At 45.6% G+C, this 17,573-nt stretch overlaps 1 protein-coding gene across 2 annotated transcripts in view; it reads right to left on the bottom strand.

Moving 5' to 3' along the window:
* The window catches only part of sf3a3 (splicing factor 3a, subunit 3), a 41,637-nt gene that overhangs the window by 9,596 nt on the left and 14,468 nt on the right, over window positions 1-17,573 (bottom strand). For both annotated transcript variants that reach the window (XR_005461093.1, XM_038800964.1), the window contains exons 8-12: window positions 15,389-15,527; window positions 12,990-13,058; window positions 9,363-9,430; window positions 8,709-8,813; window positions 7,549-7,618 (exon numbers count right to left, since the gene is read on the bottom strand). Coding sequence is in view for 1 of the 2 variants with exons in the window: in XM_038800964.1 (XP_038656892.1) it covers window positions 7,549-7,618; window positions 8,709-8,813; window positions 9,363-9,430; window positions 12,990-13,058; window positions 15,389-15,527 (451 nt within the window). In the remaining variant the exon portion in view is untranslated. The remainder of the gene's footprint in view (window positions 1-7,548; window positions 7,619-8,708; window positions 8,814-9,362; window positions 9,431-12,989; window positions 13,059-15,388; window positions 15,528-17,573) is intronic.

Raw genomic sequence — 17,573 nt, 5'->3', positions numbered from 1 at the left:
ACTTGGTACCAATCCAGACACGTCCCATTCAGTGGCCATGGTGGCCCGAGCTCCCCCGAGTTCTACCCATCTGAGGCCAAGTCTCTCAGCCAGCACACGGGACAGGGCAGCATGGCTGTGCATGTGCCACCGACAAGTGAGCTGGGACTCTCCGGCCGCACCGCCCCCAGAGGATGCCCGCCAGGGGCATCGAAGGCGACAGGATGTGGTAAGCAGCTGGCTGCCTCCACCTCTGCTGTGCATCCTGAGAGCACACCTAGACATAGCGGTGGTAGAGCTAGGAGGGCCACGTACATTGTGGATCACTCAGGGCACCGGGGGGAGGGGGAGCGGCACCATTGGGAGAGTGGGAAATTCTTACACACAAAAAACACCTCTGTGCACAACTAGTATGATGCCTCTGTCACTTTCTTCCGCAATGCGAGCCTACCTCCGAACCACTGGTCCATCTCTCCAGGGATCCCCTCCCCCTCCCCGTAGCACTCACCCACCCTCTGGCCGTGAACATGTCCCAGGAGCTGTGACCCATCCCTTCCGCATTCAGATGTTGGCTCCCGCAGTGTTCAAACACATTGTCCAGGCATCACCATCTGGGTGTGATTGTGATGCTAGCCAATGACACCCACACGCTAAATGGCCCGCCTACTCACCGGCATCTACTTGGGTTGTGTGAAGTGCTAACTTAACCACGATTATCAATTCCTTATTAGCCAGAGGCCTCGGCAGTCGATGGGGGTTATCCCCTTGCCAAGTTCACGTTTTTCAAAAAGGAGTGCTAATCGGCACCAGCATGACTACTTGCTGGGGAGGCCGCTGGATATGGGGTGGTTCTCGTTAATTGTATGGAAATAGGCTTAAGTGGTGATAACTGGTTTCCCGCCACGCTGCGGCAAGATCTTGATTTCGCCTACCGGAGTGGGCTGGTTGCATCGCAAAGTGTTTGGTGCCTGGTGCGGTTCTTGTTTTTGGCACCTCTATTTACCGGCCTCGTTTCACTCGAACGAGGCCGGAGAATCGTGCTCACTGCACCAACAAAGAGCTAACTATTCATATAGATTTCAACTGAAGAACAAACTGCAACTATTTTTTCAAACTCCATTTACGGAATAGGGCCGTCGCTGGCTAGGCTCGCACTCATTGCCCATCCCTAATTGCACCCGAGAAAGTGGTGGAGAGCTTTCTTGAACCACTGTAGTCCATATGGTGTAGGTACATCCACAGTGCTGTGGGTGTAATTCGACAGATTTATGTGTACAATAGATTTTATGTTATAGGTAGGTTTCAAATGCTTTAATATAAAGAAAGAAAGACAAACGTTACACTATGAGGGGAAAGGATCATAAACAGGATTCCAACCTGTATTACATAGAAATAAATCTCACACAGCATAGTCTGTTGCCAATAGGCAATATGCTGTTTCAGAAGCACTAGGATGTTAAACTACATAATCTAGAATAATAGTGTGACGGTGGAGGTTTCTCTCTTTGAGGCCACAGTGTCAAACTGTTCATTAGAGAGGGTTCAGGTCACAGAGGTTTATTGCCATTTGGTCAGAATTTTACAAACTGAAATGTGCTTCGTAACTTCAGGATATGGTAAGTTAAGGTTGTTTGTATCATATCAGAGCATGTGAAATTATGATTTTATTCGCAAACCTCCCTCTGGCAAATCAAATATCCCACTTTCATAAGAATAAGGTGAGGCTATGCATTTTGAACATTAATTTTTTAATTAATTCAAGGGACATCGGCGCAACTGGCTTGATCAGCATTTATTACCCATCCCTAATTGCCCTGAAGAAGGTGGTGGTGAGCAGCCTTCGTTTATTTTTTGAAAATGTTTTATTGAGGCATTTATAATTTTAACATTTTAAACAAAGAGACCCAACACACAAAAACCCCACAATAACATACCCAACCGCTCCCCCCCCCCCCCCCCCCCCCAGGAGAGACCCTAACTTCCCATACATTAGATTCCCCACCTTTATTCGTCACCTCCATGCCTCCCCATTCCTCCCCCCATGCTGACTGTCAATTTTCACTGAAGTCGATGAACAGCTGCCACCTCTGAGCGAACGCCTGCAATGAACCCCTTAAGGTGAACTTAATTTTCTCTAGCCTAAGAAACCCTGCAATGTCACTGATCCAAACACCCAGCTTTTGGGGCTCCGGGTCCCTCCATCCCAACAAAATCCGTCCCCGGGCCACCAGGGAGGCAAAGGCCAAAATGTTGGCCTCTCTCTCCCCCTGGGCCCCCTGATCTTCCGACACTCCAAATGCTACCTCTGGACTCGGAGTCACCGCCCCTTCCAGATGACCGGCTAATATATTGATGGTTAGGAAGTGGGTAATGGGGGAGGTCTTGGTGTGAGAGTGGGTGGAGGCAGCATCTTGCAAGGGCACGAGTTTAAAGGCTTTGTTAATGGCACCTCTGCCATTCTCGCCGGCTCGGTACTCCACAGGCCCAGTGGTAGTGGCAGCCCTGAGAGTATGGGGGCAATGGAGGCAGAACATGGGGTTGGAGGTGGCATCGGTGTGATCACCGATCTGTGACAATCACCGATTCGCTCCAGGGGGGTTGGACTGGCGCATCAGGAGGTGGCAGCGGGCAGGGATTGAGAGATTTGGAAATCTCTTCACTGAGGAGGGTTTCCCGAGCTTTGAGGAGCTAGAGGAGGAGTTTGAAGTTGCCTGGGGGAATGGGTTCTGGTACCTACAAGTGACATAACATCTGAAAATCCCTGCCAAAATCCCCTCAGCCTCGGACACGCCCAAAACATATGTACATGGTTTGCAGGACTTCCCTCACACTGCTCCTCCACCTCCTCAAAAAACCTACTCATCCAGGCCACAGTCATATGTGCCCTGTGGACCACCTTGGCTAAGCCTGGCATACGATGAGGATGCAGTGCCTTTCCTCAGGGCCTCTTCCCATAACCCAACTTCCAACTCCCCTCCCAACTCTTCCTCCCACTTTCCCTTCACGTCCCCTATTGGGACCCCTTCCCACTCCATCAGTTCCTTATATATTTCCAAGACCCTCCCCTCCCCGACACCTGTTTTTGACATCGCCTGCAGTCCTCTTAATGGGAGGAGAGGAAAGCCCGGAACCTGCCTCCGGACAAAATCCCGCACCTGTAGGTACCGGAACCCATTCCCACTGGCAATTTCAAACTCCTCCTCTAGTTCCTCAAAGCTCGGGAAACCCTCCTCAAATGACGAGATCTCCAAATCTCTCAATCCCTGCCCACTGCCACCTCCTAATGCACCAGTCCAACCCCCCCCCCCCCTTCAGCAAACCGGTGATTCTCACAGATCGGTGACCACACCGATACCACCTCCAACCCCATGTGCTCCCTCTATTGCCCCCACACTCTCAGGGCTGCCACTACCACTGGGCCTGTGGAGTACCGAGCCGGCGAGAATGGCAGAGATGCCATTAACAAAGCCTTCAGACTCGTGCCCTTGCAAGATGCTGCCTCCACCCACTCTCACACCAAGCCCTCCCCTATTACCCACTTCCTAATCATCGATATATTAGCCGCCCAGTAATAATCAATAAAGTTCGGAAGGGCCAGCCCCCCCTCCCTGTTCAAGTAGGACCTTCTTCACCTGTGGGGCTTTCCCGGCCCATATAAAACCCAAGATCGCCGCATTCATCTTCCTAAAAAATGCCTTAGGGATGAAAATTGGAAGACACTGAAACACGAACAGCAATCTCGGGAGGACTATCACCTTCACAGTCTGTACCCTCCCCGCCAATGACAGCGGGAGCATGTCCCACCTACGGAAGTCCCTTTTCATTTGCTCTATTAACCTGCCCAAATTTAATTTGTGACGCTGACCCTAGTCTCTTGCCACTTGAATACCCAGGTACGTAAAACTGCCACCCACCACCTTGAACAGCATCTCCCTCAATCTCCTCTCCTGCCCCCTTGCCTGGATCGCAAAAACCTCACTCTTGCCCATATTCAGTTTGTAACCTGACAACCAGCTAAATTCCTCCAATATTCCCAGAATTCCTACAATCCCCACCAATCGGGTTCGTTATGTAAAGGAGCAGATCGTCCACATAGAGCGAGATCCTGTGTTCCACCCCCCCTTAAATCCTGGACCCAATCCACAAATCCCTGCCCAAACCCAAACCTTCCCAGGACCTCCCACAGAGATTTCCACTCCACCCGATCAAAGGCCTTTTCTGCATCCATGGCCACCACTACCTCGACCTCGGCCCCTCCGCAGGCATCATTATTACATTAAGGAGCAGCCTCATGTTGGACTTTCCGTCTCTTAACATATCCCGTCTGTTCCTGCCCTATTACCCCTGGAACACAATCCTCTATACGTGTGGCCAAGATCTTTGCCAGCAATTCTGCATCCACATTCAGCAGGGAGATTGGCCGAAACGATCCATAGCTCTCTGGATCCTTATCCCGTTTCAAAATAAGGGAAATCGATGTCTGCGACAATGTTGGGGGGAGCAATCCCAGCTCCTTTGATTCATCAAAAGCCTTTACCAGAAGCGGCCCCAATAACCCGGAAAACCTTTGAGAACTCAACTGGGTATCTGTCCGGTCCCAGGGCTGTGCTCGATTGCATTGCCCCTAAACTGTCTATAACCTCCCCAAGTCCGATTGGGGCTCCCAAACTCTCCACCAACTCGTCTATCCTCGGGAACTCCAGCCCCCCCAGAAATCGCTTCATCCCCTCCTCCCCGGCTGGGGGTTCAGATTTATACAATTTACTGTAAAACTCACAAAACACTCATTCACCCCCGCCGGATCCAGAATCATCTCCCCCCTGTATCACTCACTTTTCCTATCTCTCTCACCGCCTCCTGTTTCCTCAGCTGCTGCGCCAGAATCCTGCTAGCTGTTTCCCTATATTCATAAACCTCCCCCCTTACCCTCCTCAGCTGTCCCACCGCCTTACCTGTGGACAGGAGCCCAAATTCTAGCTGCAGTCTCTGACGCTCTTTCAAAGCCCATCATCCGGAGACTCTGCACACCTACTTTCCACCTGTAACATTTTGCCTACCAGTCTGTCCAACTCCACCTGCGCGAATTGAGATGAATTCCCCCCTCATTACCGCCTTCAGTGCCTCCCAAACCACCCCCGCTGAAACCTCACCTATATCATTAATCCTTATATATCCCCGAATGGCCTCCCTCATCCGCTCACAGGCCTCCTCCTCCGCTAGCAGCCCCCACATCCAACCTCCATTGCAGGCGCTGGGCCTTTGCTAACTTGCAAACCCACTCAGTGCGGGGCTTGGTCTGACACCACAATTGCTGAATATTTAGCATCTACCACCTCAGCCAGCAGTCACTTATCCATAACACAAAAGTCTACCCGGGAATACACCTTATGCACATGGGACAAGAACAAGTATTCCTTACTCCTCGGCCTCCCAAATCTCCACGAATCATGTGCACCATGAAGCTCCGGAGCTCCTTTGCCATAGCTGATGCCTTCCCAGACCTTGAACCCGACCTGTCCAACCTTGGATCCAGGACCATGTTGAAACCTCCCCCCATAATCAGTCGATGTGAATCTAGGTCCGGGATCTTCCCCAGTACCCATCTCACAAACTCAACGTCATCCCAGTTTGGGGCATACATATTTACCAGTAGCACGACCATTCCCTCCAGCTTCCCACTAACCATAACATATGTACCCCCCTGGTCTGCTTCTTCATTTCCCACCTCTAATGCCACCCGCTTATTAACCAAGTCTAACCCCGATTGCAATACCTGTCCAATCCATCCCATCTTTAACCTAATCTGATTCGCCACCTTCAGATGTGTCTCCTGCAATATGGCTATGTCCGCCTTCAGTTGCCTCAAGCGCGCGTCCGTTGCCCGGTCCTCACTCGTCTCAAGTAGCTGGTTTGCTTTTTTTCCCGGGCACTTCTGGTCCGCAGCTAAACTAAGGGGTCACTCTCTTCTGCTTTCATTTCTACTTCCTTTTCCTCCAAAATTCCTGCTACAAACCTGGGTAAAGGGCACAAATTGACCACCATGAGCGGGAGCTGCCAAATATGCAACCACTCACTCCATGGCGGCCACCGGAAGTAATGAGCTGCCTTCTTAAACTGTTGCAGTCCATGTGGTGTAGGTACGCCCAGTGCTGTTATGGAGGGAGTTCCAGGATTTTTACCCAGTGACAGTGATGGAACGGCGAACAATTTCCAAGTCGGGATGGAGGGGAAATTGCAGTTGATGGTGTTCCCATCACCAGTGTTGGAGTTTGGAAAAAGTCAGTGTCCAGAAATAGAGAAGCAAGCATTTTCTGAATGGTTTCTGGTGAATAATTAATTTAGTTTCCTTCCCCAAGAATATAGTTAGTACTACTGCATGATTAAAATCTTTCTACAAATTCTCAGTATAACCAAACCAAATTTAGTAGCTGCAATTATCTCCCGTCTCAGTCACTAGTCTTGTTGTTCCACCAGAATGAAGTTTTGTTACACAAAACCCTCCAAATGGTCTAAATTCTGTGGAGCCGGTCTTCAAATAATTTGGGAAAAGCCAATTCAATTACTGTTACAGGCTAACAAATTACAAGCCTTGATTTCTTTCATGGAGAAAAAGTAACAAATTTGTAAACAACTGGTTTTTGAATTTGCAATACAAAGTGAGCACATGCTCTTAATATTCTACTTGTATTGCGTCTCAAGTGAAAAAAAAAAGTAAGAGCATGGTAACAGCTTTCTGGTGAAATTCTATCTCAAGCTTCAAATTCATGTTCTGGCGTGTTTTCAAATAATCTGTAAAAGCAAGATCGTAATTCCCAACAAATTCTTAAAAGTTTCACTGAGGACACACCAATAAGCATGCAGATGTTCTTTTCCTTGCAGGTATAGGCAGCACCAGGCAGCTCTGTTTAGTTAGTGGGGTGATATCTCTGGGAAAAGCATCAACTTCAAATTCAGTATTTCTGTGTGGCACAAGCCCTTGAACAACGATTTTGAGGCCAATGAAAGCTTCATTGGTAAACGTATTGTAAAATATCTATTTTTTAAAGCAACTATTGTTACTAAAAACCTATTTTCAGGCCTAAACATTTGATTTTGTGCAAAAGAAAAATAGGCATAAGTGCCAGCAGGGGAAAGCTTCTGGCGAAAGCATTGAGCAGTTCAATTAGTTGAATGCCTGCTTTTTATTTTATTGATAAATTTGGTTTAAGGGCCATTAAGAGTTCACATATGTTACCCTTTTATGAACATGAAACATAAGCCACTACGGTGTAATTGTGGAATGACAAGGCACGGAAGGCAGATTCTTGTACCAAGAGCAACTTTTTTATGCAACCACTGTGACAGAAGCGGATTTCTTTCACTGTTATATATGGACCTGTTTTCCAGTTGTAATTCGACAGAAGTATCTTTTATGCAAGCTACATCAAAATGATATTTGATTGGTATGCTCAGACAAAGCCAGTAATCTCTCCAGGCATAACTAAATAAGTGTCAATGCCAGTTTCAAAACAATGGCCATAATAAATCTTAAAACATTCTAAACCGATAGGTCAATCTCAAAATACTCACCCCAAGAATTTCTATATATTCATACACCTGAGCTTCAAGAAAAGCAATTTCTTTGTTGCGTTCGGAATCCCTGCAGTTGTAGAGGGGGGAAAAAAATCATTAGCTACATTGAAATCAGTTCACGATAAATCAATTCAGTACAGGAAATCAGCATCTCACGTTCCTATAAACCGGTAGCAGACTCTCTGCTCTGCAAAATTTTCAAATTTATAAAGCCATATTTCAAGCATTTTATGTTTTTATTCACACTCTGTACAAGCACCCCAGCTTAATAGGCACTTCAGGGCAGACTGGTCAACATTCCATTCTTTAGCTCACACGGTGGCCAGGCTGACTTAATTGTGAGAGAGTCCACACATCAGACTCCCTGTGCTGAGGGAAATCCCCTCCTGATTAAGTCGGAGGGCAGCAGGGGCTGACAATATTTCTGGTGATTACCTAAGCCATTTTCCGCTTCTTCTGAGGGACAAAAATGGACAGTATTCGAAGGGATGAGATGTACAAACCTCTAGATAAGAGGGAGAAAAACATGGCCAACGTCACCCTAATCCTGATGGCCAACTTTCATGTGGTATCAAGCTGCGCACATATGAACAGAGTACCAGACAGCACAATGGCAATGTAAATCTACCCCATACATGCAGGGAAACAGAAGGCAAATGAGTTGCAGATAGATGTAAAGGTAGTGCGTGCGAGAGAATCATAGAATTTACAGTGCAGAAGGAGGTCATTCTTCCCATCGAGTCTGCACCGGGCCTTGGAAAGAGCACCCTACTCAAGCCCACACCTCCATCCTAACGCCGTAACCCCACCCAACCTTTCTTTGGACACTAAGGGCAATTTAACATCGCCTAATCCACCTAACTTGCACATCTTTGGACTGTGGGAGGAAACCAGAGCACCCGGAGGACACCCACACAGACATGGGGAGAACGTGCAGACCGTCCGCACAGACAATGACCCAAGCCGGGAATCTAACCTGGGACTCAGGAGCTGTGAAGCAACTGTACTACCGTGCTGCCCCCAGTTTTTAAGAATTTTGTGAAGAGAGTTCTGCTGAACCAATACAGGAACGATGCTGGCAACACAAATCCCCTGCAGAAACTGGACTGAATGTGCATATGTAACAACACAAATGTACATTTTTGTAACCTACTAACTTTTTAGTGCCTTTGGATTTAGATTTTGCAAATAATGAAGGGTCCAGTGCCTCCAGAGATTTTCCTTTAGTACTGAATAACCTCTGGGCTCTCTCTTCTAAGGTCCTGAAAAACAGGAAAAAAACAATTTTAACATGTTTTGGACTGCTAATTTAAAGTATATTAACAATGGATATTCAAAGTCTTTAAATTGTATTTAAGGTCAGCAGCCCAGTAATTCTAGGTCATGAACCCTAGTCATTTAACTGCAGTACATCAAATCTGCTCACATATGTAGAACTTGTCACATTATCCTGCACTCCTAATAGTTAGAAAATGAAATCATTCTGTCATGAATTCACAAACCTACAAAATTAAAGAGCAAATTTACAAAATAACTTTCAGTTATATTTCTTTCATACATTTATTTTAAAACATGTCCCTGTTCATAAATCCAGACAAAGCCTCCCAAATTCTAAAATTAAGCTTGTGTTTTACTTTTTAAGTTTAGCTGTGTTCAAGATATTGGTCTTGGGCAGTGGCACAAACTATCGACTGCAATGGGACAGAAACTCAGGCGCTGCGTATACCACTCGGTTTGACAGACCACTCAAGATGAATTTCTACTCCACACTGTTTTTTCCTGTAAACTATCGGCTTAAACTGAACACTTACCCGCCACATTTCAAACCCAAAGCCATCAAAGCAGATTTCAGTCTGTCCAATCCCAAGGAAGCCAATTCCTGTTGATTAAAAAAAAATCACTAGTTTATGAAGAGAGCCCACCGTACTATTTTTTAAATTTATAAATACCCCATGCAGTCATAACCAAACAGGGCACTGTTGAGCAGGCATAATCCCAAGTAGGACCATCATAAACTGCTTTTGCAATCGTATCAAAATAAAAGATTCCCAATCATATGCTGAGTCCACCAATATCAGCTAGTGCAGCAACCACTTTAAAACACAGAAGGCAGGATTCAATGCAGCCTGTAGCAGCTGGAACCAGGGCGGTCAGGCCAACTTAATTGTGACAGGCCACACATCGGACTCCCTGTGCCGAGGGAAAACCACTCCTGATTAAGTTGGAGGGCAGCAGGGACTGACAATATTTCTGGTGGCGATTACACGAGCCATTTTCCGCTTCATCTGGGCGTGAAAAATGGACAGTATTTGAAAGGACAACATGTACAAACCTCTAGATAAGGGGAAGAAAAACGTGGCCAACATCACCCTAATCCTGATGGCCAACTTTCATGTGGCATTAAGCTGTGCTCAGATCCTCAAGACATACATACCAATTGTCACTACATGCTGAGATTCTACCTGTCCCAAGTGTTGAGAAGGATGGGTCTGGCCATGCTGCCAAGTAGTTGGACTTTCCTGTACCACTTGCCCCCTGTGGAAAAATTCAGGCAGAGAAACCCTTTTGACCACAAGTCCATCAGGCAATGGTCTGCACATAACGTCCTAGAGGCCCTCCGGGAAAAGGAGATGGTGAATCCTGTGGGATGGTTCCCGGAAGAGGCTATCAAGGTCATTTGGCAGAATGCCTCATTACCAGAACTTTCAAACAAGAACCAAGACCAAGCTTGGTTGGTGGAGAGGAAGGTTTTCCCAGTCAGATCCTTCCTTCACGCCCAGAGTCTCACCACATCTGTGCGTTGCCCTCGAGGTGACTGTGGTGGGGAAGAGATAATTGTCCACCTCCCTGTGGAATGTGCCTTTGCAAAGAAGGTCTGGAGAGAGATGGGGGGGGTTTCTCACGTTTCTTCCCAAGCAGCTCCATGACACAAGATTCTATGCTCTATGGGCTGCTCCCAGGAATTCACACCTAGACAAACATCAGCTGTTGCTGGAGGGTCATCAACTCAATGAAAGATGCTTTTTAGAAAGACCATTTCTAATAACCATATAGAAATGTCTGTAACGTTTCCTTGACTGTAGTGAAGCACCTCAAGAGTGCAACATAATGCATATAGGGAACCGAATATTGTTGCACTGCGTGTGATGACCACTGAACTAACATGCATGTGACATGCATGAAGTTCATCCAGCTGGGGATGATTGTTCCCTTGTCCTGATTGGACCGGGAATTAACCAGCATTTGTATAATAGGTCAGCCTCTGGAGTAGCCAACAGAACGGAGTAAGGATCTGGTACTGTGTAACCAGACTCTATGTATGTACCACTGTAAAGCTGAATAAATGTCTCCCTGCGAACTTGCCAGGCTCTCTTTATCGTTACTATAGCTGTTTTGAAATGTTCTTTCAGATAATTTACGAATAAAGTACAATTTTTCAAAAAATATATTTTTCTGGTTGCTTGTGATATGATTTCAACAAGGTACATAAATGAGCCAATTGACACCAATTACCCCTGAGCCCACTGCAATTTATTGGTGCGTCAGGGATTTTACAGGAGCCGCACGACTTTCCCATGCCCCGGGAAGGACACCGAGAAAGTCAGGTCGGCCAGGGGCCTCCCAGGGGCGAGACCCACGAAGGCACAGGGAGAATGTGAAAACTCCACAAGGGCAGTGACCCAGGTCCTCGGTGTTGTGAGGCAGCAGTGCTAACCATTGTGCCACCGTGCCAACCGCAAAATTAGAAAAGTTGAAGAGTAACACAAAAAACAGAGACTGGGGTTCTCTGGGTCTGACCACTAGAAGCGGGATTCTTGATCGACCGCAGATAAGCGCATCGGGCCATAATCGATATTCCCATCGGGCAGCAGACCCGTCATGAGTCTCCAACCCACTCCACCCGCTATAGCGGATTTACCGTCATTCCAGCTGGGCTTCCCACCCTGACTTGGCGGGACCATGCAAATAGCTCATTAGAGCTATTTTACATCTCATTGATGGTCAGGCGCACCATTCATTAGCCGGCTGGGATGCTCCAGCCATCGCCCCCTCTCAGCCGAGGTCTCGCTGGCATGAATTGGTACAAGTATTGAGGAACATGGACCTGGTGGCTTGAAGGTCGTGGAGTGACAAGGTGGTAAGTACCCTCCCACAAATTGCCGCCAGGGTACCTTGAAGGCTGAAAGCATTGAACTGGACAGCTCACATTCAATTTCACATTCTATTGCCTGCTTTCTTCATTGACAGGTCGAGGCAGTTCCGGGGTGGGTGGGAAGAGAACAATCTGTTTATTCTTATAGCTCTGCATGGATCCATTAACTCAGGGGAGAGGGTGTTTTCCTGACCACAGTTTTAATGAGTCTGCCTCTTTGTTCTCGTGCTTCCTAGAAAGGGCAGGGACAGCCCCCACAGCTGCATTTTCTAGGAAGCAGTTGTTGGGAGGATACTTACCACCTTGCTTACTACCTCTCAGACTGCAAAGTGCCAGATTGGCACTGGGAACGGCAAGGCCTGAAGGAGGAAGATTGAAGGGGGTGGACTGGATGTGCTGCAGCAGCTATTTGAGATCGGAGCACCATTCAAAGGTGCGGGACCTGTCAGAGAGATTAGGTCTCACTCCTCTCAGTTGCAGTGTGGACCCTGGTGCGACATAGAATGGCATGGAAAAGCAGATTCTGCAACAAAAATAAATTCCAAGTGCCATAACATGGCATGTCGGGGTTGCTGCTAGCACCAGCGGGAATCACTCTGGTTTCCCACTGGCGGGAGAACATAGTGATGGTTTGGGTGGACCACGTCCAGAAGTGAAAATGCTCTCTCCCAAACGTGGCATTTTATAAATAACAGGAGCTTTCCCTCTTCTTTGGCATTCTCCCATCCAAACATCATTTGCCTTTAAACTGTTGCCATTATAATTTGGATGTTCTGTCAAGGGCTGCACATGGGTTGAAAAGGGCGAAAGGGATGTTTACAAGTGTCACAGTTGTATAGGATGTCAAATGTGACTTAAATACATTAACAAAATGAATAATGTGGCATTTAGTAAGTTTCATCCCCAATAGGCCTCAATGGATTAGAATTTCCAACAATAATTTGAACCAAAAGTGCTTAAAACTTGCATAAAGCAAATAGAAATCACCATAACCAAGCGTGACTTTAGGAAAGCTGGGAAAATATCATATCCGTATCCTTTTGTCCCTTTCTTTCCCAATCAACATTATGAATAAAGGTTTGAGGCCAAACTATCATTTATGCACATGAAACACAGCCATGCTTAAAAATATAACTGTGGAACCTTTTCTCCTTCTGGCATGCTACACTGGCATAAAAACACACATGAAGACATTGAGGACTTCCCAGGAACTCCAGACCAATATATGTTGAACAAAGATCATCATAAGGTACAAAACAAACCAGTAATTATAAAGAGAACCTACTTCCCAGGATGAGAAAGCGGACAGATCTAAATGAGCTCCAGCGTGAGTCAGCGCACTGCTCGTCTCTTTCTGTCAAGAGAAACCACAATTATATTCATTCAGTCATGATAAATGATACACACACACACACACACACAAAGATTGTCCTTTTTCCTTTATGCACTATTATAATTCTTGATGACTTGGTTCAAGTCATCAAATCTGGGCTTGCTGCAATTAAGTGATCCCTTAACAAGCAGATAAATTTAAGACAACACCTCGGGACATGGAAAATCATAGTTAGGTTGCAGAGCGAAAAGTATTTTTTATCCACAGAACAACAAACGGAGGAAATGCAGTCATGACACTTGAAGCCAGGTTCTTTCACAATCCCTCTGCCGGTTTCTTGGGACTTGCAGAGATTATGGAGGACAGGGCAACCTCTGCGATGTCCTTATTTCCTGCTTACTGATCAGCATGAACAGACTAAAATTATATGTTACATCTGAATACTCCATCTGACATATTTTCCAACATCTAGCCCACTGGTTCCAAGGGCAGGAGATGCCTTCTGATCGCTTTGACAGAATAGGTGCTATTTAAAGACCCAGTAGTCAGTGTAAAGTGTTTGGCTGCACAGCAAGAGAGCAAATCTCACTATATTTCTAAAGTGATTCTATATTCCGAGAGCTGCTCTTTCTTTTAACTATTTTATTAAACTCCAATTTTCTTATTTTTTTACATTCATTTGCGAGATGAGGGCATCACTTGCTGTGCCAGCATTTAGTGCCCATCCTCAATTGTCCTTGAACTGATCAGAGGGCATATAAGAGTCAACCACATTGCTGTGGGTCTGGAGGTACATGTTGGCCAGACCAGGTCAGGTTGGCAGATGTCCTTCTTTAAAGGACACTAAGTGAACCAGATTGGTCTTTACCTGGTTATCCTTAGACTTTAATTCCAGATTTTTATTGAATTCAAACTTCACCCCTGCTGTAATTCACCAAAAAAGAATATTTGGGCCTTGATATCTGAACAACCCCATCCAGAGAGGCATAAAATTCACAATGTATTACAGAACGTAGACCAAATGGGGAGCGCGAGTGATATTTTTCTACCAGCTTTTCCAACATTTAACAAGCTACTTCAGGTGAATGTATTGGGATCAGTTGAGCTTAACCCGTAATCCAAAAGATTTATATAGTTTTGCCTCTCAGTTGTTTGGAAAAAAATCACGTCCACAACTTTGGGCAACAGAAGTGAACCCAAGCTAAGTGAAAATGGCACTGAATACAAACAGTCCAGGTGTTATGGCTGCCAAGAACCCATAAAGTTAGTTTATTTTTTATTTTGACAAACACACCTCTGACACACGCTCCAGTATATTATGAACTTTCAAATACAGACTGTTAAAACAGCCACCGTCAATCATGCTGCCTTTAGCAATATCTGCTCCAAGCAGTCCTGAGACTCAAGTAAATATCAATTACATATAGACACCCATGGCCATCAGGAAATTCACACAACCCTTTGTTTAAGGATGGAGTGTCAACAAAAGGACTAAAGTACTCTAGCCGTATCATCATTCTGATTCACAAAAGACACACGGAAACTGTTAAACGAATGTGATGGGGTCGCCATCAAGCACCCCTTGTATCATCATAGCCTCTCATCCAAACCCAGACTGCACAAATTTCAGTGCCAAATTATAAACAGGATCTTTATTGGCCTGACTATCCACTTTAGTTAGAAAAAGACATTGGACTTGTAATAGGTCAACTGAGTGAGTGAGCCATATTTGTTTTTTAAAACAGGCTTTTAAAACAGCAAGAATTGACGCTACAGAGGTCAAGACACCACCAAGACGCCTTAAGCAGCTGCAATCAAGTAAGCAACCAATGTAATAACCAGCAATACCTTGAAAGTGGGCGAGCTCTCCCAACCTCAATTTTATGTTCACCTGAGAACCAACCTCCTGGAAGTTCACCTGAGAACCAACCTCCTGGAAATTCAACTATAAGAAGCCTACAGCTTACTGAGAAACCTCTGCTTACAAGACCTTCACTTCAATTTAAAACGTCCAACAAACTGCAGATGTGCCACAAAAGAGCGACTGACACATTTTAATCATTTTCCCCCCCATCTGTCTAATCTTTGTATGAGTGATAGGGAACGAGGAGAGTCAGTAAGACATTGTCGTTTTTAAACCTCGGGGGCAAGCGTGGCATGACAGATGACCGTCTTTATTTTAAAACGTGCAGCTGGGTTATTTAAATTAGGACAACCGCACTGATGGCAAGAAAATATGCAGATCTCACATACCAAACACACTGATAACAATGGATGAAAACACAAATTCTGTCTGTGACACACATTTATCCAACATAATATCATATCAGAATAATTAAAATATTACATACTGGCCAGCCAGGAAAGGTGCCGTTTTCCCATTTTTTCTCAAAGTCAATTTGTATTTTACCAAAGAGTTCATTCTGATCCAGTAAAGGCTTCACCCGATCTGTATAATCTTGGAGATAATCCAACAACATTTCTAGATACCTAGGAGGAATTAAATTTAGTGCAATTAAAATAGATTTTAGCTTGTTGGTTACTGCTCTTTCAAGAACATTAAAAAGTGAAGAGGATAGTGATTTACATTTGACCCAATTAAAGTAAAACAAAGCTTGGAGTTGACAAAAGAAAGTTGCTCACTCAACTCAAAAGAACCTAATTGAATTGTTGGGAGAAAACGCGTGGATCTTCAGTTTCACTTTTGAAGCCAGTTTCGCCTTAATGCACAAGTTTTCTTTAATCCCCCGAGAGGGATTTTAAAACTTCGGAAAGAGTCCTAATTTTTAGACACTTGCACAATCCATCAAGCCCCTTAATTTGCTGCAGCATCATTTGACGAATATGAAATTGTAATATATGCTGAAAATATGCATTCAAGATAAATAACATTTCAGTGCAAAATTAGATGAATTAGTGCCCAGAGAAATCAGAACCATTCCAAAATTCAGCACCAGCACCAAATAAATGATTTACATTTCACCTTTAAAAATACTCTGAAGAAAGCAAGCTGTGTTTATGGAAGAGAAGAAATAGGAGCAGTAGGCCACATAGCCCTTCAAGCCTGCTCCACGGTTTAATAAAATCATGGCCAATCTGTTCTGGGTCTCAACTCCACTTTCCTGCTTGCTCCTTATAACCCCTGTTTCCCCTATAGATCGAATATATTCAATGTCTTGGCCTCCATAGCACTCTGGGGTAAAGAATTTTCAGATATTTATGACCCCAAGAGGAAAAGCCTCTCTTGCCAGTTGTAAATGTTTGACCCTGTTATTCTCAAACTACACACCTTAATCCTAGAGACCCCGTGAAGGCAAATATCCTCTCAGCATCTATCCTTTCAAGCCCCCTTAGAATCTAGCATGGTTCAATTATTCTGAATACCAACATGTACAGGTCCAACCTGCTCAAGCTTTCTTCATGAGTCAACCTCTTCATCCCAGGAAAAGAATCCTGACAGTGCAGGAGGCCATTCGACCCATCAGGTCTGCACTGGCCCTTGAAAAGAGCACCCTACTCAAGCCCACACCTCCACCCTATTTCCATAACCCAGTAACCCCACCTAACCTTTTGGACACTAAGAGGCAATTTAGCATGGCCAATTCACTTAAGTGGAAACCAGAGCACCCGGAGGCCCTCGCAGACATGGGGAGAATGTGCAAACTCCACACAGTCACCTGAGGCTGGAAATGAACCTGGGTCCCTGGAACTGGGAGGCGGAAATGCTAACCACTATGCCACAGTCCCACCAGCATCATGAAACTTCTCAGGAACTGTCTGCAAAGTATGTCCCCCTTTAAATAACGGAGACCAAAACTGTAAGCTGCACTGCTGATGTGGTCTCACCAACAGCCTGTACACTTTTAGCAAGACTTTGCTACTTTTAAGCCCCATTCCCCTGGCAAGAGGGCAACATTCTATTTGCTATTGTAATAATTTGGCAGCTTTTTCTCCTTCATGTACAAGGACACTCAGATCCCTCTGCACCACAGCATTCTCCATTCTCTCTACTTAAACAACGTTCTGCTTTTCATAGAATTTACAGTGCAGAAGGAGGCCATTCGGCCCATCGAGTCTGCACCGGCTCCTGGAAAGAGCACCCTACCCAAGGTTAACACCTCCACCCTATCCCCATAACCCAGTAACCCCACCCAACACTAAGGGCAATTTTGGACACTAAGGGCAATTTATCATATCCAATCCACCTAACTTGCACATCTTTGGACTGTGGGAGGAAAGCGGAGCACCCGGAGGAAACCCACGCACACACGGGGAGGAAGTGCAGACTCCGCACAGACAGTGACCCAAGCCGGAATAGAACCTGGGACCCTGGAGCTGTGAAGCGATTGTGCTATCCACAATGCTACCGTGCTGCCCCTATTCTTCCTACAGAATTGGATGTCTTCACATTTTCCCACATTATACAGCATCCACCAAATGTTTGCCCAATGACTTACCCTAATTATATCCCTTTGCAGACTGTGTCCTCACAACTTGCTTTCCCCTGCCATCTTTGTATCATCAGTAAATTTGGTT

The sequence above is a fragment of the Scyliorhinus canicula genome, chromosome 1 (genome assembly GCF_902713615.1).
Source record: "Scyliorhinus canicula chromosome 1, sScyCan1.1, whole genome shotgun sequence".
NCBI lineage: Eukaryota > Metazoa > Chordata > Chondrichthyes > Carcharhiniformes > Scyliorhinidae > Scyliorhinus > Scyliorhinus canicula.
This window is presented reverse-complemented; position numbering and strand designations above follow the sequence as displayed.